This window comes from Alexandromys fortis, unplaced genomic scaffold, assembly GCF_014885135.2.
Source record: "Alexandromys fortis isolate MF-2015 unplaced genomic scaffold, M_Fortis_MF-2015_v1.1 scaffold_157, whole genome shotgun sequence".
Taxonomy (NCBI): Eukaryota; Metazoa; Chordata; class Mammalia; order Rodentia; family Cricetidae; genus Alexandromys; species Alexandromys fortis.
Genome location: NW_026068041.1, coordinates 231,583 through 252,444, shown reverse-complemented (window position 1 = coordinate 252,444; position 20,862 = coordinate 231,583). Strand labels below are relative to the sequence as shown.

The 20,862-nt window shown below is 47.4% G+C and overlaps 2 protein-coding genes across 5 annotated transcripts; both read left to right on the top strand.

The window, feature by feature from the left end:
• Window positions 1-4,729: 4,729 nt before the first annotated feature.
• Miurf (mitochondrial elongation factor 1 upstream open reading frame) lies at window positions 4,730-6,777 on the top strand. Of its 4 annotated transcripts, XM_050165588.1 has the most exons (3): window positions 4,747-4,892; window positions 5,367-5,465; window positions 6,535-6,777. In XM_050165588.1, exon 3 carries the CDS (start codon window positions 6,565-6,567, stop codon window positions 6,775-6,777), a length of 213 nt encoding a protein of 70 aa, XP_050021545.1. In that variant the 5' UTR covers window positions 4,747-4,892; window positions 5,367-5,465; window positions 6,535-6,564. The 4 variants fall into 4 exon arrangements, with proteins under 4 accessions (XP_050021543.1, XP_050021545.1, XP_050021547.1 ...); XM_050165586.1 differs by lacking the exon at window positions 5,367-5,465 and having other exon boundaries at window positions 4,730-4,892; XM_050165590.1 differs by lacking the exons at window positions 4,747-4,892; window positions 5,367-5,465 and adding an exon at window positions 4,899-5,218.
• Window positions 6,778-13,201: 6,424 nt separating this feature from the next.
• On the top strand, window positions 13,202-19,740 carry Mief1 (mitochondrial elongation factor 1). The gene is given in 4 exon segments (XM_050165583.1): window positions 13,202-13,345; window positions 15,096-15,273; window positions 15,468-15,730; window positions 16,547-19,740. Coding segments are annotated over 4 exon segments (1,392 nt in total). The 3' UTR covers window positions 17,354-19,740.
• The last annotated feature ends 1,122 nt before the right edge of the window (window positions 19,741-20,862 follow it).

Genomic DNA, 20,862 nt, shown 5'->3' with positions numbered 1-20,862 from the left:
GTAGGTCCTTTCATCTTGTTCTTTCCCTTCCCAACAGAATCTCCAGTTCCCCTTGGACTTCCTATTCATTCTTCGGCCCCCAGGCTTCTGCCCCACTTCCGCTAAGTCAGCTAGCCCCAGACAGCTGCTAAGTGCTGACGACAATATCCAACTCCTAAGGGCACTTTTGCCTTTGTGACCACACCTACCTCTCCCTTGGAGACCTTGCCTCCCTTTGTGACTTTGCCCTCTCCTCTCCACCCTCCTGCCTTAGATATCCAGTCTTCTGATTGGCCCATCTCAGTTCTTCAATGTTATAGAGTTTTAGTATCCCCAGGGCCCTCTCTCCGTGTCCTTTCTGGTCCTGGGTGACTTCATCTGTCCTGTGAATAGTTCAGAGCTCCAGATCTGAGTTCAGGCCCTCCTCCTACTGTCCCTCAATGCCAGCACTGTACTTCCAGCACCGGGGAGGCTGAGGCAGGAAGAGCAGGAGTTAGAATCCGGGGCTGGGGAGATGGTGCAGTTGGTGAAGTGTTTGACACATGGAGGACCTGAGTTTGGATCCCCAGTACCCATATAAGAGACCCCCACACTGGAGCACACTTGTAATCTCAGTGCTGGGGAAGCAAAAAGGAGGATTTGGGGGGCATGCTGGCAGCCAGTCGAGTGGACTAGCTAAGCTTCAGATTCAGTGAGGAACCCTGTCTCAAAACAGAGAACACTTGAAGACATCTGACATGGTCCTCTGGCCTTTCCACGCGTGTGTGCGTTTGCACCTGAACACAAGCCCTCCCCGCCCCCACATGCACATATGCCCAGGAGGCTACATAACAAGACATTGTCTTACATAAAAATCTAAAGGTCCTATTTCCTGAATGTCTTTGGGGAGACGCCAGTTCTGCTTGCAGATCGGTGTTGGGGACTAGATGAACTGGTGCGCACCAGTGTCCATCACAGATAAAGTGTGCTGTTGTTACTCAAGTCCTAGGGACTGATCACCTTTAGGGCTCAGCCCATCTATCCAGTCCTCGCAAAGCAGGCACAAGTCTGGTCATGGTAGGAACTTAGTACTGTTAGGACCAGGGCCAAGACGAGGACTATGGTCTGGCCAGGCCATGCAAGGTCCATGTCAGCACTGTGCCTTCACCTGGCACAGGAACCCTTGGGCCACAGGTGTAATCCCTCTTGCAGATAGTCCACTTGACCTGCTCACCGCTCTCTTTAATTGGCATGAGTCAATTTCAAGTTCTGATGGCTTGGCTATTTTGTCATTGTTTTGAGGCAGGGTCTAATGTAGCTCGGGCTGGTTTTGGACTCAATATATAGCCAAGGATGACCCTGAATCTCTGATCTGCTCCAAGGCTTTCTGGGTATTTGGATTACAGGTATGTCTACCAAACTCTACTTAAAGGTGTAGAAACAGAGGCTCAGAGATACTGAGGGCCTTGCCGGTGTCACCTAGCTGTCAGGTGGCAGAGTTCGTCTCCAAGATGGATCCAGAATGAGCCAAAGCTCACCTAACTAGTTCTGGATCCCTCTCTGAGCAACCTCAGCCCAGGAAGATGTCCATCCCATGTCTCACCCCTTATCACCCACCCTCTCTGTATTTATGTTGCTCTTCAGGGCTTCTGTGGAACCCATGAAGGCTTTTTCTAGCAGTGGTCTGCACACCCGTATCTCTGCCCTTTGACCGTAACCTTCAGGTGGACAAAGACTGTGCAGATTCAATTTCTGCATTTCCACCTGCTTCAGAGCTGGCACCGAATTAGGTCAGAAACCATAGTGTTGGGGCATGGTGGTGCACACCTTTAATCTCAGCATTTGTGAGGCAGAGGCAGGTGGATCTCTGTGAGTTTCAGGCCAGCCTGGTCTACACAGCGAGTTCCAGGACAGCCAGGGCTATACAGAGAAACCCTGCCTCAAAACAACCCAAAAGAACTCCCCCCAGAACCAACCAAAGACACACACACATTCATGCGCGCGTGCGCATGCGCGCACACACACACACACACACACACACACACAGAGAACAAAACAAAACAAAAATAGTGTTAGCGCTCATGGGCCATTCAGGAAAAATATGTTCATTTAAAAGTATTTATTTGGATTTTCAAAACAGGGTCTCAGTGTAGCTCTGGCTGGCCTGGAACTTGCTATGTAGACCAGGCTGGCCTCAAACTCACACAGATCCACCTGCCTTTGCCTCCTGAGTGCTGCGATTAAAGGCACGTGCCACTACACCCAGCTCTTTTTGGCTGGGGAAAGTGGATCCCAGGGCCATGGGCATGCCAGGGAACTGCTTGATTGAACAGACAGCCGCATGCATGCACCCCTTGCTCCTGAAGCTGTACCCCCCCACCCCCCGCCCTGTGACAGGGTTTCTCTGTGTAACAGTCCTGGCTGGAGGTTGTACTACATTTTCTCTTTTTTAGTCATCTATTTTATATCCAGGCCATAGCTCCCCTCCCCCATTCTCCCTTTCCAGCCCTCTCCCTCATTTTTACCTCCCTCCCCTCAATCCCATCCTCCTCCGTTTCTGTTCAGGAAAGGGCAGGTCTCCTGTGAGTATCAATAAAATATGGCATATCAAGTTGCAGTAAGACTAAGCACCTCCCCATGTATTAAGGCTGGGCAAGGTGACTCAGTAAGGGGAGTAGGGTCCCAGAAGCCAGTAAAAGAGTTGGAGACTCCCGCTGTTAGGAGTTCCATAAGAAGACCAAGCTAGGGGGCTGGAGAGATGGCTCAGAGGTTAAGAGCACTGGCTGCTCTTCCAGAGGTCCTGAGTTCAATTCCCAGCAACCACATGGTGGCTCACAACCATCTGTAATGAGATCTGGCGCCCTCCTCTGGCGTGCGGGCATACATCGAGGCAGAATGTTGTATACATAATAAATAAATCTTAAAAAAAAAAGAGGACCAAGCTATGCAACTGTAACATATATGCAGAGTGTCTAGGTCAGTCTCATGCAGGCTCCCTGGTTGTCAGTTCAGTCTCTGCGAGCCCCTGTGAGCCCAGGTTGGTTGATTGCGTAAGACTTCCCGTGGTGTCCTTGACCCCCCTGGCTCCTAAACGCCTTCCTCCTCCTCCTCTGCAGATTCTTGAACTCCACGTAATGTTATCCGTGGGTCTCTGTATCTGCCTCCATTAGTTGCTGGACGAGGCCCCTCTGATGACAACTGGGCGAGGTACTAAGCTGGTCACAGGAGGCGCTAGGAGTCTAAGTTGGGCTCCTCCCCATAGACTCCTGGAGATCCACCAGTGCCAGCCTCTTCTTAGCAGTCCCCTTCAGCACTCTCCCCCACCTGATCACTCCATCCCTACCTGCCCTTTGGCCATTCACAGACTCTCTTCTATTTCCCCTTTCCAGGGAGATCTGGGTGTCCCCCACGAACTTTCCTTGTCACCTAGTCTCTCTGAGTCTGTGGATCGAGCACAGTTATCCTTTATTGTACAGTTAATATCCACTCATGAGTGAGCCCACACCATGGGTCTGGGTTACTTCCCTCAGGTTATACTTTTATCACCTTCTAGAATTCACAGAGGTGTAAAACAAGGCTCAGGAGGGTTAACTCATTGCCCAGGTGTACCACCAGCCCAAAGGCCCCTCCCAAATCTGATGGACTTCATCACCCTGACCCAGGACCTTTGATCTTCGGGAACACGTCCGTCCACTCATTCTCCAGTGAGATGCCAGGAGCCACAATCCCTGGAAGAACTGGCTACCTTCCTTATGATGTACCTTGCTGGTTTTGCCAGTCCTGTACTATGTCCAGGGGATCCCAGAGTGCCCAGGTTCTACGAAACCCAGAAGAACCCCGAGGTTTGTAGCAGTGTCTTTGCTGTGGGTCTCTGGCCTATGACATACCCAAGTACATGTGTGCGCCACATGCCACTTTAATGCCCATCCCTGTCACATCGGGAGCCTGAGGCAGGGGTGCGGTGGGTGTGGGAAGGCTGGTGTATCTGGAAAAGAAGACCCTGACATCCAAGGTGACTCAGTTTGTGTCTGGGTAATCTTAAGGTCTCCCCAAAGGGTCTCCTGGTCCTTTGCTATTAGAAAACTATTTTGATGAGGAATCATCTGGAGGATATATATGAATGTTACCTGGTCTTCCAGCTGGAAATGCCACCAATTAGATTTATCTGGGTCACAAAATTATTTCTTTAAAAGGCAAAGTAGGGCAGGCTAGAAGGACGGAAAGACACATACTTTGGAGGAAGACTGAATTTGGGACCCGCTGTGAGCCTCTGCACGGCTCAGCCCTCAGTACAAATGACCCAGTCTCTCTAGGCCTTGATTTTCCCACCTGTAAAACTGGACTAATGATGCTGTGTTGGAAAAAACGCAGTGTGACGTATCCAGTCCAGTGTCTGGAACCCAGCAGGTGGTTCACGAGAAGCCATCTCTGGTCCAGTGTGAGTCTGGTAATCGCTGAACTAACTGCCTGTCATCTCACCAGTCAAATTGGAGCCGGGGCAGATTCCTAAACTCCAGACCTCCACAACCACTTCGCAGGCTACAGGCTGGCAGCAGGCGGAGGGCGAGGACACTCCTCCCTCAGCCCACACCCACCCAGCGCAGCCTCCACACAAACACGCGCAGCGTTTCTTTAGGAGGCGGGGCCCGCAGGGTTGGTGACGTCACTCAAGGAGGAGGGATTGCGTCTATGGGCGGAGCCCCGAGATGGTCAGGGCCCGACTAAGTCCCCGGCTCCGCCCCCGAAGGGAGGCTGTAGAGGGGCCGACCGGAAGTCCTTCCGCCTCCGCCCGCCTCCGTGCTTACTGCCTGGTCTCTGTCGGCCCCGCGAGCGAGGTCGTGCCCCGGAAGTAAAGGGGCCATGTTGATGGGTGACCCCGAGAGAGGTACTGGGCGAGTGGAGAGTCCTGAGGAGAGGTAGCGCGTGGCCCGCGGGTGAGTGAGGGAGCGAATTAGGGCGGCCGGGGATCGCCCTCTTGCGCTCGGGCCGGCCGGGGCTACCGGCTTCCTCTGGGGTCTCCTAGCCTCGTCCCGCCCCGCCTCAGACCGGGTTCATCAAGTCTGCCTGGTCCCGGGTTCTCCGTCGCCGCCCTCCGCGAGTTGTACCCCGACTGGGGCCTATAGCCGCTCACTCAGCGACCTTGTACTAGTCTCTGCGTGACGCTCTCCTCCCAGCCCTCCGTTGGTTTTCTGCATCTCTTGCATCGCCGGAGACCCTCTCGCACTTGAGGAAAAAGAGACAGAGACGGTGGCCTGTCCAGGTTCGCGCTGGAAGTTAGAGAGGTCGGAGGCTATTGCTTCTGTCTTTGGGTCCAAAGTCCAGATCGTTTTTGTTCCCCTTCCAACCAAATACTCCCTTCACCCCTCAAAGATATTTAGGCTCCTACAACGACCGTTTCTTCCACGTAGGGATTTCGGGAGCATTCCTCCTTCCAGTATAGTTCTGAGCTTGATGTGCACTGGGCCCCGGCTGGGAAAGTTTACAGAACACCCGGAAGTGCTGCACATGTAAGGTCCCCTCATTCCAGCGAGTTGAGAGTCTGGATTGTCGTGGCGGGTGGGCACATAACTTCCTTCTGGGAACGTCCTCAGTTACCTGTTACCTTTAATTTCAGCTCCCGGGAGGCAGAGGCAGGCTGATCTCAGTTCGGGGCCAGCCTGGTCTACATAGTGAGTTCCAGGACAGCCAGGGTTCCACAGCGAGACCCCATCTCAATCCAGACTAGCCGGGCGGTGGTGGCACACGCCTTTAATCCCAGCACTCGGGAGGCAGAGGCAGGTGGATCTCTGTGGGTTCGAGACCAGCCTGGTCTACAAGAGCTAGTTCCAGGACAGGCTCCAAAGCCACAAAGAAACCCTGTCTCGAAAAAAAAAAAAAACCAGACTAAACAAAAGCAAAAATCAAACAAAAAAACCAAAGGAGTAGCGGAATGGCTCTGTGGTTAAGAGCACTGACTGCTCTTCCAGAGGACCAGATTCAAAGCACCTACATGTTGGCTTACCACTCTCTATAACTCCAGTCTCGGGACCGTGACACAGTTAGATTCTGAAGGCACCAGGTATACAGAGGTGTGCAGACAAGCATTCAGGCAAATACCCATACAAGTACTGTAAATTTAAAAAGTAATTAAAACAACAACAGCAATGAAGAAGGCCTCTCAAGGTAATATGGTGATGCCAGGAGGCAGATGTGGCTGACTCCTTGTCTTTAACCACGCTAGGCTGTACCTTCTGGTAGAGTTCCGGTACAGTGGCTTGCCGTTGTGAAACAGAAGGTCTTCTCGTGATGTCCTTATCTGCTTTACAGTGAGGAAGCTGGTACTCAGTGGGGTTATGTACTTTTTACTAAGTGCCATGGCAATGGTGGCACACCAGGACTCAGGCGCAGGCAGTCTAGTACTTGAGCCCCAGTGAGCCATAAGCTGAACTTCCCCAGGTAGGGCTCTGATCCCAGCTCTACCATGAGGTCCTTGGAAGTCTCTAAGTCTGGCGTTAAGAACCCCTGACCCAGTGTCTAAGGCCCTACACTGTCATCAATGCTGATTCTAGGCTTCTGTGTCTTCTCTTTTGTTTCTAGAGCGTGACGCTTAGTGCTTGTCAATCCCCCATGGCCCCGTGGAGCCGAGAGGCGGTTCTCAGTCTATACCGGGCTCTGCTGCGCCAAGGCCGAGAGCTTCGCTACACTGATCGAGACTTCTACTTTGCTTCCATCCGTCGTGAATTCAGGAAAAATCAGAAGCTTGAGAATCTAGAAGCTCGGGAGAAGCAGCTGGAGAAGGGCCTGGTCTTCCTCCGTAGCAAACTTGGAGGTCTTGTTTAGGATCCTCTCTTTTCCCTTCCTACCCTAATTTCAAGAAGAGGATAAAGTTGCCTTCCATAGCTACTCCTGGCACTCCACCCCACCCCACAGATGCATTAGGAAGCCTCAGGTAGGTAGACTCTTGATACTGGAGGTTTCTCTTTTTCTGCTGCAAGAAGCTAGGAAGGGATGACCTCTCCTTTATCATCATAGCACGTCCTTTACTCTCTAGATAAAATGTAGACATGTCAGTAGAAGTGGGTCCTGTTACTGAGAAACTATGGGCCTTGGATTGCAAGCCACCAAAACAGAATTGGCATTTTATTTCATAGACTGTTTTATATATGAGAATATTAAAAAAGATGGTGAAGTCATTAGAGTTCAGCTCCAACCCAGCTCGTCTGCTCAGTTTATATTGGATTGCACCATGTTTTCTGAAACAAGTTTATCGTTACTGCATAGTTGGAATAGCAATCATTATAGTCTAATATAATATTCAAATCCAGGCACTGCTAGCTAGCAGCTATGGGATACAGGTCTCCAAACCTTCCCAGGCCTTCATTTCATCTGTGAAATGGAAGGAAGTAATAGTACTTAATCTCTTTCGGTTCTGTGAGAGTTGATCTAGACAGTGTACACACAGCACTGAAAATGGTACTTGGCAGGTGGAATATTAGCCCTTTATTTTCTTAAATTTAAAGTTACATTTGTTATGGGTGGGGTACATGTGCCAGCAGAGCATGCGTGTAGAGGTCATAAGACTGTGGGAGTTGGTTCTCTCTGTCTGTTTGGGGGTCTTGGCCTTCAGACTTGTCGGCAAGTGTGTTTATCCATTGAGCCATCTCACTGACCCTAGCTCTAGTTGCCATCAGGGAGCCCCACTACCTGTTTAATTCAGACCCTTTCAGAGTCCCTTTATATGCCTACGTTCTGTGGACAGAGAAAAAAGATGAGTCCATTAAGAACTTTTGCTGGGCGGTGGTTTGGAACACTTTTAATCCCAGCATTTGGGAGTCAGAGGCAGGAGGATCTTAGTGAATTCGAGGCCAGCCAGCTCTACAAAGTGAGTTCCAAGATAGTCAAGACTGTTAACAGAGAAACCCTGTCTCAGAAATCAAAAACAAAACAAAACAAAACAAAAAACAAACAAAAACTTTAGGGCTGGAGACTTGGTTCACTGGTTATGAGCACTTGTTGATCCAGATTCAATTCCTAGCTCATAACTATCTATAACTCCAGTTCCAAGTGATCCAGTTAACTTCTTCTGACCTCCATGGACACTAGGTATACAAATGGGTCACAGACATTATATTGCAAGCAAAATACATATACATAAAATAAATCTTAAAAACAACAACAAACCAGCCAAATGAGGAGTTCAGTGGGAAGTAATTCTAGTACGAATAGTGCTATGCTGGCACTGTATAAAAGGATATGGAGACAGTAATGAAAATGGTTTGCTCTTGGTTTGGGTGGTAGGAGAGAATTGTGGTTACAGAAAAGACATTTGCAGTCTGCTTCAAATGAGAACCAGAAACATGCTGCAGTGGGGGAGAAGAAACAAATGTCTGGAGGTGGGAGCTGCACTTTGTAGCTGGGAAGTGAGTCTGGCGTGGTTAGTGGTGTAAGGATTGGGACTGGAGTTGAAGTTGGGTCAGGGATGGAAGGACATTGAACTTCCTGGGGAGGCAATAGCTGACTAGGGGACTGTCACAGTTTTCTAAGAAGGGAATGATGGGAACATTTGTGTCTTAAAGTGTGCCAGGGTAGTGTGGAGAATAAATTGGTGAGAGACACTAGAGGCAGTGAATTTGGTCAGATGATACAGGTACTGAGGTGGTCACCTGTAAATAACAGTATAGACAACAGTAGGGCTTGGTGGCCACAGAGAGAAGGGGAAAGAGGCTGAAACTTAGAAAGCTTGGGCATGGTTGTACATGCTGGTAATTCCAGCACTCAGAAAACTGAGGTAGGAGTTTAGTTTGAAGCTAGCCTGGGCAACATAGATGTTTCAAAATAAGGAAAAGAGGGAAAGGCAGAGTGTGGCTGTGGTATAAGGCTTGCCAGTTGGGTAGAGGGTAATGCTTACTGAGACAGCAGGAACCTTATGTAACGGCTCTCAGTTCTTAGTCACACTTACGTTGTTTGAGAGACCCATCTTTTGCAGTCCAGGACCCAAGTTGGTGATGTGCGTGGAATTCTGCATGCACAGGGAAAGGCAGTGGGTCTGAAGAAGTGGGGAATTACTGGATGCATTCTGATGTTTTGGTTGTGCATTGTGTTAAATCTTGCCATTAGGGGAAAATGAAAAGCTAGGTATGGTGGTACAAACCTCTAATCCTCAGGAAGCTGAGGCCAGAGGACTACAAGTTCAACTTAACCTGCGACAGGTAGTAAATGTCAGGTAAACCTGGGACATACAACAGATTATGTCTGGAAAGGCCTGGAACAGGTAGTAATTATTTTCAGCCTGAGCTAAAGAACTCCTATGTCTGGAAGAAATCAACAAAACAAAATCCCTCAAATGCCATAGGTTAGTTCATTACAGTAGATACTTAGTCTGTCAAACAGTACATAGAGTAGCAGTGAATGTGCCAGAATGCTCCCGTGAAGCTATAGTGGCTAGAAGTCTAGTAAGGTTAGAGACGAGCTGTGAGGTAGTATGGCAGGCTGGTTGGGTCTCATGGATTGGTTCTCCCAGCAGCGTAAGCTCTGGATTCAGACCCTGGCTGTACACTTTACTGGTGTCTAAGTTACTCTGGGCTAGTTACTGAACATGTTCTTCAGTTTCTTCATCTTTAAACTGAAGATAAGAGCTAGATATGATCATACATGCTTATAGTCACAGCACCTAGGAGGAGACAAGAGGATAGGAATTTGAGGCCAGTGTTGCCTACATAGGGAGTTTGAGGCCAGCTTGGGTGACATGTTTCTAGGGAAGAACTAATGGTTGATAACTTGTAAGAAATAACAAGTTACCCCCTGTATGGAGCACTTAAAATGAAGGCCCAAAGACTCAGGATGAATCACCCATTTTTATGCTTAGGTTTAGTAATGGGTAGCTGTGTAGATACAGGATTGGACATGGTGTGTAATCTGATAACAATGGATTGAGAGGGAAGTCCAGCAAGGCCTGCCTTTCTGTGAGGTTCTTTTTGACCCCTGAGATGTGTCATTTCTTCCTGTCAGGTATTGGGCAGATCCCTTTCTAGAATAGGACTCTTTTGTTGTTGTTGTTATGTTTGATTTGGTTTTGGTATTTTGAGACAGGCTTTCTTTCTCTGTAGCCTTGGCTATCTTGGAACTCACTCTGTAGACCAGGCTGGTCTCTGACTCAGAGATCCACCTGCTTCTGCCTCCCGAATTGGTGGGATTAAAGGAGTGTTACACCTGCCCGGCTTGTAATGGGATTTTAAGACCTATACTCAACCAGGGAGTTTGTAGCCTGTTGCCCAAAAAGGGTAGGGGGAGTAGTTTTAAAACAAAGTGCCCTTTTTTTTGGAGGGGGGGTAGTGATGATGCTTGGGGTGGAGCCCAGGATCTTGAGCATGAGAGGCAAGTGCTCTACCACTGAACTATTCCCAGCCCCAAGTGTGGTATTTTTGGTTTTGATTTATGGTTGACTTTGAGGGAAATGGGTTCTGAGTTCTAGTTAATTAGTTTATTTATTTTGGGACTGGGTGTCACTATGTATCACTTACTAGCCCTGAACTCACTATATAGACCAGGCTGGTCTCAAATTCTCAGAAATATACCTGTATCTGCTTCCCAGTGCTGGGACTGAAGGCTTGTGCTACCATACCCTGCTAGTTTCTATGCCTTGCCTCTTGGGGGAGTTGGAGGGAATCTGCTTCTGAGCCTTTATTTGGGGTGTTGCCTGCTGAGCCACTGCATTTGCTATAGGTTAGTTACTGTCACATGTACTCAAGCTGCCATGTAACGGAAATGCCTGAACTTACTCAAGTAAGTCCTGCTTCTGTTCTATCTAGTTAGGAAATTACAAGGGTTTAACATCCTCACTAAATAGAGAAGTGAGTATTTTCTTATTTTTGTGTCTAGGGAAATAGTTTAAATGAAATTTGCTTGAAGTGTTCACAGAGTGCGATTCTTCCCAGCCTTCTGCCAGGTCACTGTTTTTTTTTTTTTCTTTTTTTTTAAAAAACATCTTAGGGAGCCGGGCGGTGGTGGCACACGCCTTTAATCCCAGCACTTGGGAGGCAGAGGCAGGCGGATCTCTGTGAGTTCGAGACCAGCCTGGTCTACAAGAGCTAGTTCCAGGACAGGCTCCAAAACCATAGAGAAACCCTGTCTCGAAAAACCAAAAAAAAAAAAAAAAACAAAAAAAAAAAACATCTTAGGGGCTGGAAAGATGGCTCCTTCCAGGGGATCTGACAGCCTCATACAGACATACATGCAGGCAAAACCCCAATGTACATTAAATTAAATAAATAAATCTAAAAAAAAACAAAAACCCAGCCATCTTAGGTGGTTTAAGTGCATAAGTCAGCAGTATTATACAACAGGCTTCCAGAACTTTTATCTGGTTAATCTGAAACTGTACTTGTTAGACACAGTGTTCCTCCTTGCTTGTTTTTTTTTTTTTTTTGTTTTTTGTTTTTTGTTTTTTTGAGACAGGGTTTCTCTGTGGTTTTGGAGCCTGCCCTGGAACTAGCTCCTGTAGACCAGGCTGGTCTCAACTCACAGAGATCCGCCTGCCTCTGCCTCCCAAGTGCTGGGATTAAAGGCGTGCGCCACCACCACCCGGCTTTTTTTTATTTTTTGAGACAGGGTTTCTCTGTAGCTTTGGAGCCTGTCCTGGAACTCTCTCTGTAGACCTGCCTGACTTCGAACTTATAGATCCATCTGCCTCTTCCTCCTGGGTACTGGGATTGAAGGTGTGCACCACTGCTGGGCTTTGTAAATCTGTTTGTAAAGGTTTTTCTTAAAGTAGAGGTCTGGGGACTGGGGAGATAGCTTAGTGGTTAAGAATACTGACTGTTATTTCAGAGGACCTGGGTTCAATTCCCAGCATCCACATGGCAGCTAACAACTGTCTAACTCTTAAGATCTGTGTAACACCCTCACATGCATGCAGGCAAAGCACCAATGTACATATTTTAAAAAATAGAGGTTCTTGTTAGTTGTGTGGAAATGCGAGTGATTAGAATACTCTGCCTCCATTGGGTTCCCATAGCCCATCTGTCACATGGTGAATGGCTGTCTAACCTGACCCCACATGCACACACTGTGCTTAACTCTTCTGTGGCTTGATTGCTCTGTACATTTGAAGTAGGAATATATTTTAATCGACCAGGTAATCTCTCATCAACCCTGAACCTGAAGCTTTAATTGAAAGTAAAAGGCAGAGGAAAGGGAAATGCCGTAGTGTGAGTATGGTGAGAGAAAGGGTATTTTTGGATTTGACAGTGAGTCTTTTTTAAAACGTGGCTTCTGTTGTGCTGGGATTATAAACATATGTCACCATGCCTGTCTGTTTCTTAATCCTAACATTCCTAAAGCAGTGACTAAAGAAGGAAGACCCTGTCTTTCTATCAACACCATATTGTAAAGGAGTAGGAAGGCTTGTATTATATGGTGAGATACTTCACTGCAGCACAAAAATAGGATTGCTAATGAATTTAATGTTTGCTGTAGTCTCAGGTCTGTTGAAAGACTTTTCTATAGTATATACTGTTGTGCCCAGAGCCTGGACCCCAAAAACCACCAAGAAACCAGATCCAATGTAAAAATTACAAGTTAACTCAGGTCCTCCATTCGACACAGTGGGGAACCCCTAGCTGCAGTGGGGGCAGGGCATATATTGGGGGTAGAGCCAGGTGAGGGGGTCATCTGGGGGTCTGCTAGTTGCATAGTAACAGTCTCAGGATTGGCGCATCTCCAGGCTGAGGGAACCTGTGCTGAGGTGTTGGTCAGTTGCAGCTGAGGAAAGGTTGCTATATCTGGAGGCCATGGAGGGGTTGGGTTACTGCATTCTGCCATTATCAGTAATTATCACATCCAGAGCCCGCCAGCTAACTTCTGATTGGTTCCTTACCACATGGAGGATACCTGGCAGTTCCTTTCCAGTAATTAGAGCAAGGTTGGGGAAAGCCAGGGGCTCAGCACATCCTGCTTAGTCTGGGGCCTACATCTTGCTGGGCTTTTTCTGCAGCCTCTCATGGCTACCAAGGGGGGGGGGGGGGGAGAGGGCAAGAAGGGGAGTGCTGGGTGAGGGTCTGGGCCCTTCAATGCTAGCATTGCTTTTTGCTTTTCCAGTGTATCCAGGTGAGTCATAGGACATGGTACCATCCCCTCTGGACGCTAGGGTATGCAATTCTAGATTTTTGTATATAGTAACCTTGATTGTGGTGCAGAGGGACAGAAAGGAATGATTCTTGTGGTCCCAGCTGGTAATGACTGTGTTGTCTTCATTCTCAGGTGAGCAATGGCAGGCGCTGGTGAGCGCAAAGGCAAGAAGGATGACAATGGCATCGGCACAGCCATTGATTTTGTGCTCTCCAATGCCCGGCTGGTGCTGGGTGTTGGTGGAGCAGCCATGTTGGGCATTGCCACCCTGGCGGTTAAGCGGGTAAGTGTGTGCAGTCTGGTCCCAGGATGAGTTGCTCCAAGCCAGACAACCAGCGTTTGATCCCAGGACCCACATGGTAGAAGGAAAGAAATGACCCCAAAAAGTTATCCTATGCCATTCACACACGTGCTGTGGTATGTGCACATGCATACACATATACCCATGTACAAAATAAAAAATGTCTGAACTAGAAAAAATTGTCTGATCTTGATGGCATAAATATCTCTAGAAAGAAATATACCACATATTAACAGTTTTCTATGGGTTGTGGCACTGTGGATAAATTATTTCTTGATAATTAATATTTTCTTTTCTTTTTTTATATATTTATTTATTTTATTATGTTTACAATGTTCTGTCTGCATGTATGCCTGCAGGCCAGAAGAGGGCACCAGACTTCATTACAGATGGTTGTGAGCCACCATGTGGTTGCTGGGAATTGAACTCAGGACCTTTGGAAGAGCAGGCAATGCTCTTAGCCACTGAGCCATCTCTCCAGCCCGATATTTAATATTTAAATTGTCCTGAGATTTTCTGCTTGGAGCAGTATATTCTATAGTCTAGACTAAAACAAAATTATTTTGAAAAATTTGGCTGAGGAGAGAGCAGGATGTCTATCTTCGGGTCCTACCATTTGTGGTGTGGACCAGCCAGGATCGAATTAAAAATGAGTGATTTTTGTTTGTTTGTTTTTGAGAGGGTTTTTATGTGTAGCTCTGGCTGTCCTGGAACTCACTCTGGCCTCTAATGCACAGAGATCCACCTGCCTCTGCTTCCCAAGTGCTGGGATTAAAATTGTATTCCAATACTGCCCATCAAAAATGGGTGATGTTGGGGCTGGAGAGATGGCTCAGAGGTTAAGAGCATTGCCTGCTCTTCCAAAGGTCCTGAGTTCAATTCCCAGCAACCACATGGTGGCTCACAGCCATCTGTAATGAGGTCTGGTGCCCTCTTCTGACCTGCAGTCATACACACAGACAGAATATTGTATACATAATAAATAAATAAATATTCAAAATGGGTGATGTTGCAAAAGACAAAGATTTTTCTTCAGAAGTGTGCCCAGTGCCACGCTGTAGAAAAGGAAGGGAAACATAAGACTGGATCAAAACCTTCGTGGTCTACCTGGGCGGAAGACAGTGCAGGCTGCTGGCTTCTTTTACACAGATGCTGACAAGAGCAAATGCATCATCACTTTGGGAGGGGATACCCTGATGGAGTCTTTGGAGAATCCCAAAAAGTACATACCTGAAACAAAAGTGATCTTTGCTGGAATTAAGAAGGAATAAAGGGCAAACCTGATAGTTTAATCTTTAAAAGGCTATCAGTGAGTAACACTACTACCTTACTTATTACAAAACAGATGGCTGGTGGTTTTTTTTTTTTTTTATGTGAACCATAATATTTTTTTTAGACTAGGCTGGCCTTAAAGGCGTGTGCCACCACCACCTAGTATGTATACCATAATTTAATTCATACACCAGAATTCAGATCATGAATGGTTAACTCTGATTTTGTTCAGACAGTCCTGATTTAAGTAAAATTGACTTCTAGTAAAATAGGAAAAAAATTGTCTGGGGATGTATTTCAGTGGTAGAGTGTTTACCCAGCATGTACAAGGACCTGGGTTGCATCCCCAGTAACACCATCAACAAAAATAACAAAAAACTTAATAGGGGAGGAGAAGTGTCGGGAAGGAGGCAGAAGGAGGAGGGCTGGTATATGTCCTGGGTCCTCTCTGGTGTTGCAGATGTATGATCGGGCAATCAGTGCCCCTACCAGCCCCACCCGCCTGAGCCATTCAGGAAAGAGGAGCTGGGAAGAGCCAAACTGGATGGGCTCCCCTCGACTATTGAACAAGGACATGAAGACAGGCCTGAGCCGGTCTCTGCAGACTCTTCCCACAGACACCTCTGCCTTTGACACAGGTAAGAAACTCCTTAACTTTCTGGGACTGCTTCTGGACTTAGAGCTGCTGTGGTGGAGAGACATTTCTCAGCATGGAATGTCAGGCAACTTGCCCTTTGTGCCAAGTCCTTTTCCTTCCTGGGACTAGGACTTTTGTGGACTGAGCAAGCTTGGGCAGTGCTCACATGCCTCCCTCTCTCTCTTGCCTTGGCAGATACATTCTGCCCACCCCGGCCCAAACCATTCCCCAGGAGGGGCCAGGTAGACTTGAAGAAGTCACGACTCCGCATGTCCCTGCAGGAGAAACTTCTTTCTTACTACCGGAACCGGGCAGCCATCCCTGCTGGAGAGCAGGCTCGGGCCAAGCAAGCTGCGGTGGACATATGTGCTGAGCTCCGGAGCTTCCTGCGGGCCAAGCTGCCTGATATGCCACTTCGGGACATGTATTTAAGTGGCAGCCTCTATGATGATCTGCAGGTAAACATAGTTCTTATGAAGGGTGGGGCTGGGCATAGACAGATATTTCTCAGTATTGTGGTTGTTCAAGAAAGTCCTTGTGTCTGGGATTCAACTGGAGAGCTGCTTGCTTGTAAATCCATCCCACGGCAGAATTTATTTCTTTGCTCTGTCCTTTCTCACCTTTTTAGTCATACTTAGACTTTTAAAGAAGCTATAGGGGCTGAGGATATGGCTCAGTTGGTATAACCTAGTTGTATTAGGCCCTGGGTTCAATCCCAGCATTTCATAAAATAGGCATCGTGACACAGGCCTGTTATCACAGCTCTTAAGAGGCAAAAGGTTCAGAAGATTAGGGTCAGCCTCAGCTGTGTAGTTTGAGGCCAGCCTGGGTTATGTGACATCCTACCTCAAAAACAAAACAAAACAAAAACCAAAACCCTGAACCAGGGTAGTGGTAAAAAATCTCCTTTATTGTATTCTTGTCTTGTTTTCTGTGTGCTGATTGAATCATTGGTTTGCATTACTGTTGGCAAGTGCAAGATGTTAGATCTGTGTTGTAAGTAGCATATATCTTATGACTAGTAAAGCCCTCTAAAACCTTTTTAAATTCTGGGGCCAATGAGATTACTCAGCAGGTAAAGGTGCTTGTCACCAAATCTGATGACCTGAGTTCAGTCCCTGAGTTGTATGTACATGGTGAAAGGAGAGAACTGACTTCTGTAAGTTACCGCTGACCTCCACATGCCATGACACATTACATGTGTGCATATGCACACACTAAGTGTAATAAAACATTAAAAACATAACCAACACTTTTTAATTCTTCTCTGGCAGGTGGTGACAGCTGACCACATCCAACTCATTGTCCCTCTTGTGCTGGAGCAGAACCTTTGGTCAGGTATACCTGGCGAGGACACCATCATGAATGTTCCTGGATTCTTCCTAGTCCGTCGTGAGAACCCAGAGTACTTTCCTCGTGGTAGCAGTTATTGGGACCGCTGTGTTGTAGGCGGCTACCTCTCCCCAAAGACAGTGGCAGACACATTTGAGAAGGTAGTGGCAGGCTCTATCAACTGGCCAGCCATAGGGTCCCTCTTGGACTATGTGATCCGACCAGCACCACCCCCAGAGGCCCTGACACTAGAAGTGCAGTATGAGAGAGACAAACATCTTGTCATTGACTTCCTGCCATCAGTGACCCTTGGTGACACTGTCTTGGTGGCCAGACCACACCGCTTAGCTCAGTATGACAACATGTGGCGGCTGAGCTTGCGTCCTGCTGAGACGGCACGCTTATGGGGTTTGGACCAGGCTGACTCAGGCTGCCGATCTCTGTGCCTCAAGATACTCAAGGCCATATGCAAGTCCACTCCAGCTCTGGGCCACCTTACTGCCAGCCAACTAACCAATGTCATCCTCCACTTGGCCCAGGAGGAGGCTGACTGGTCTTCAGATATGCTGGCCGACTGCTTTCTGCAGGCCCTGAGGTGACTCATCATCTACTTGGAGGCTGGAGTCTTGCCCAGTGCTCTGAACCCCAATGTGAACCTATTTGCAGAGCTCACCCCTCAAGAAATAGACGAATTGGGATATACTCTCTACTGCTCGTTGTCTGAGCCAGAGGTGCTGCTGCAGATGTAGGGCAGGTGAAGGCTGGAGTGGGCGTTGGGTGATCAGGCCCAAAGTCTTCATTAGAAACACTTGGCTACATGGTTGGTGCCTCACAGGGTCCCTAGATGCCTCCTGTTTTGCTGGTCATTGTCCTGGTCAGTTCATGCTGATTAGAACGACATCCCTTTCGTTTTCCCACCTAACCCTATTTTTGTTACCAAACACTGTGCTCCCTATTGCCGCCTTGCTCTAGGCTGAGTTTTCTGGAACGAACAGAGAAGGTGGAGTGCTGGCCTCAGCTGTTGGGTGTTTTGTTTTTTTGCCCGAAAATTCTTGCTTTTCTGTCTGCTCTGCACTGTTCTGCCCTTTGGCCTCTTATTTGCTGTCTTCTCTGTCTTTCCTTTTCTTGGTCACACCTGTTTGCTCTCGCCCCTGGAGCACATCTGCCTACTGAAGATGTCACCTGTGGTCTGTCACAGAAGGCTGAGTGCATGTTTCCAAGCTGAGCTCTGCAGAGTCATGAGACAGTACAGTATTTAGGTTTCTGGGGAGGCTGGCCGAGAGTCTCTGCCCTGGCAAATCAGCCTTTGGTTCTGCTTCCTGGAAAGCAAGCTCCTCCCCTCCCCTAAGCAGCTCCTGTTTATCTGTGCTAAGAATTTTTCACCTGGGAATGGTGCATATTGGAAGAGCCAATGCAATTATTATTGGAGATTGTGCTTTTTTTTTTTAATGGCTATCAGGGGGAGGGGCTCTGTTCCTACTGTCTGTCTCTGTCACACAGGGAGTGGGGAAGCTTGGGAGCTTCACTGACAGCACCTCCAAGGGTGCTGGTTTCCTTTATTGCCAACAGAAAAAGGCCTTGCTGTAGCAGTAGAGGCTAAGGGAAGGCAACAGGAGGCTGAGTGTCAGCTGAAACCCAGTAACCAGGTTTTCTTTTCGACAGGCTCTACCTTCTTAAATGTTGTCTTAGAGCAAGAACACACCCAGGGCCAATACCCCCCACCTGACTCCTGTTCCCATTGACCTAGAGAGTGTTTGCTGAACACTGTAGGTACCTCCACAGGCCAGAGGGCACATGAACATGCCAGCCCTTGTCCCTCACCTGTCTCCTAGGGAGATTGGTGCTACCTAGGAAGAGGGTACATAGATAAGACATGCAGAAAGAGAGTTGGGGCTTCCCACATTGCTGCTAATATCCTTTTTATGGCCATGTAATTGTATCCTAGGGGTGAGGGGAAGGGAGGTGGTTAGTATATCCGTTCATGACAAAAAGCTGAGAGTAACTCTGGTTCTGATTTGCCCATCTAGCATTTTGTTCTCCCATCAAGTCTTTCTATTTTAACTCTGCTACCTCTCTCTCCATCAGTGTGATTCTGGTGATGCACTCTACAGCTGTGTTGGCCCTTCCTTATGAGGGTGACGTGAAGTGACTATAAATAGCAGACTCTTCAGCAGCCTACTTGAAATGAGGGTAGAGATAGATAACTTGCCATTTCCCCCTCCCATTAGGTTAGGAGGTCCTTTCTGCCTCTTCTCCCATATATATGACTCCTTCAGGAGTTTCTCTTTGATTTGTGTAAGACAGTATGAGAAACTTGAAAATGATAAAGCCAAGAACCTTAATTGAAACACGATGCCCTGGCTGTTTCGTTGCCTAGGTCGGACTGAGTAGGTGTAGAAGGTGTAGAAGGGCTGGCATTGGAGGGTCCAAGGTTCTAGCTGGTGCCTGTTGTTGGGGTGGGGGGTTGATAGACTGCTGCAAGACCAGGTTTTGTTTAGGAAGATTTGGACTTCTGTCATAAGTATTATAAGACTTTCCCAAGCTGTCATCTATGAACTGATTCCATTGAAGATACCGGGACGAGTGCAAATGAAACCCCAAATAATCACAGCCACATGTCATTTGTGAATTTAAGAAAACAGTGAATTTATCTCCTGTCTTTAGGAGCAGCTTCGACTTTGGACTGTGCTTTGCAAAACCAAAATCTTGACTTGGCCATCTTATACATCTTATATGCGAGAACCTCTTAGAAGTCCTCAGAACAAGGAGAAGTGGGAACAGCTCTGTCCTGAGGGTTTGTTGATTAGCTGAGCAGGCCTTCCTCTTTGCTGTTATTTTCTTTGTCATAAAGTGGAAGGCGGCCAGATGCTCTGGGATGCTCCTATGGAAGAAGAAATATTCTGTCCCTCCTTCTCTGTTGAAAAGACCCAGTGGCTGTGCCACCTCTGCCTTTCTCTTGAGTAACTCCCAAAACTACATGCCGAAGACAGTACTCCTCACCTTAATAACCAAGCAAGTTCTAAGTTTATTTTGTTTCTTCTCTGTCGCCCTTTCTCAGAAACGGAATTCAGGATAGCAGTATTTTTCTTCATATTAGCAGTTGAGACTTTTTTAAAAAAATAAATGATGGAAAAACTGTTGGGAGACCCATCATCTCCTTGGGCGTTTCCCTGGCTGATTTTACTCCATTGTAATCCTCCAAAGAGCTCAGATGGTTAAGGTGAATCAGCTTCTGGAACAAGGACCCAGGGGTGCTCCATGTGCTTATAGGACTGAGATCACTGGCTACAACTCTAGCTTTTTTTGCTTAAAAGCTCAAGGCTAAGGTAAATGTGGAGGCACCTGGGATTAGAGTTGACCCTTGCACCAGGCTGGGAGGTTGTAAGCCTCTTAGACTTATAAATGGCCAAAATACCAGGATGTAGGTTCAGTATTTAACTGCAGACTGGGGGTCAGATTGGTGTTAACTTTTATTTTGACCACCTAGTCTTTAAACTCTTGGTCTCTGAGGCCAGGTCCACAACCTGCCTTCTTGCCTGCCCTTCCAAGGTGGTCAGTGTGTCAAGCTGGTAGAATGGGATCAATCACCAGTCTTTGTGTCCTGTCTTAGCTGGATCCATATAGGAGCAGCTTAGCTCTGAGGCCCAGAGACCCTTTATTCCTTTTTCTCCTTGAAGGAGCAAATTCTACTGGGGAAAACATCTTCTGCAGCATGGGAAGAAGAAAATAAAACTCCTTTCCAACAACTCTGGTGTGTGTATGCAGTATGAAGTATTTTCTTACATGGATGCTAGGCGAGGTCCGTTTTCAGCTTTAAAGCATCTGGCTTGGATCTCTGTAGTAGACTGGGAACAAAGAAGCCATTAGACATTCTCCTGTAGTGTCAAATCAGGGTGTTTCTTAACCTTCGGCATGGCCTTATGTCAGGAGCCTTCCTAGAGTAAAGGGAGGACATAGTTAACGCTTTTGGTGAAAGGACTAGTCACCTTCTGTATGTCTACACATGCACTCTTTGGGGATAAGAAACACCCCATTATATAGGCCTTGTGCATTCTGGGTGTTGTATTTTTTTGCTTCCTTTTGTTTATCGAGACGGTTTTATTTTGTAGCTCTGGCTGTCCTGGAACTTGCTCTATAGACCAGGCTGGCCTCAAACTCAGAGATCTGCCTGCTTCTGCCTACTGAGTGCTGGGATTAAAGATAGGCACCACCACCACCTGACTTTTTAGTTTTTAAAACTAAATTCTAATTAAAAAAA

Excerpts from the sequence above, each read along its gene's own strand:
- Miurf (XM_050165586.1), top strand. The coding sequence starts at position 6,565 with ATGGCCCCGTGGAGCCGAGAGGCGGTTCTCAGTCTATACCGGGCTCTG.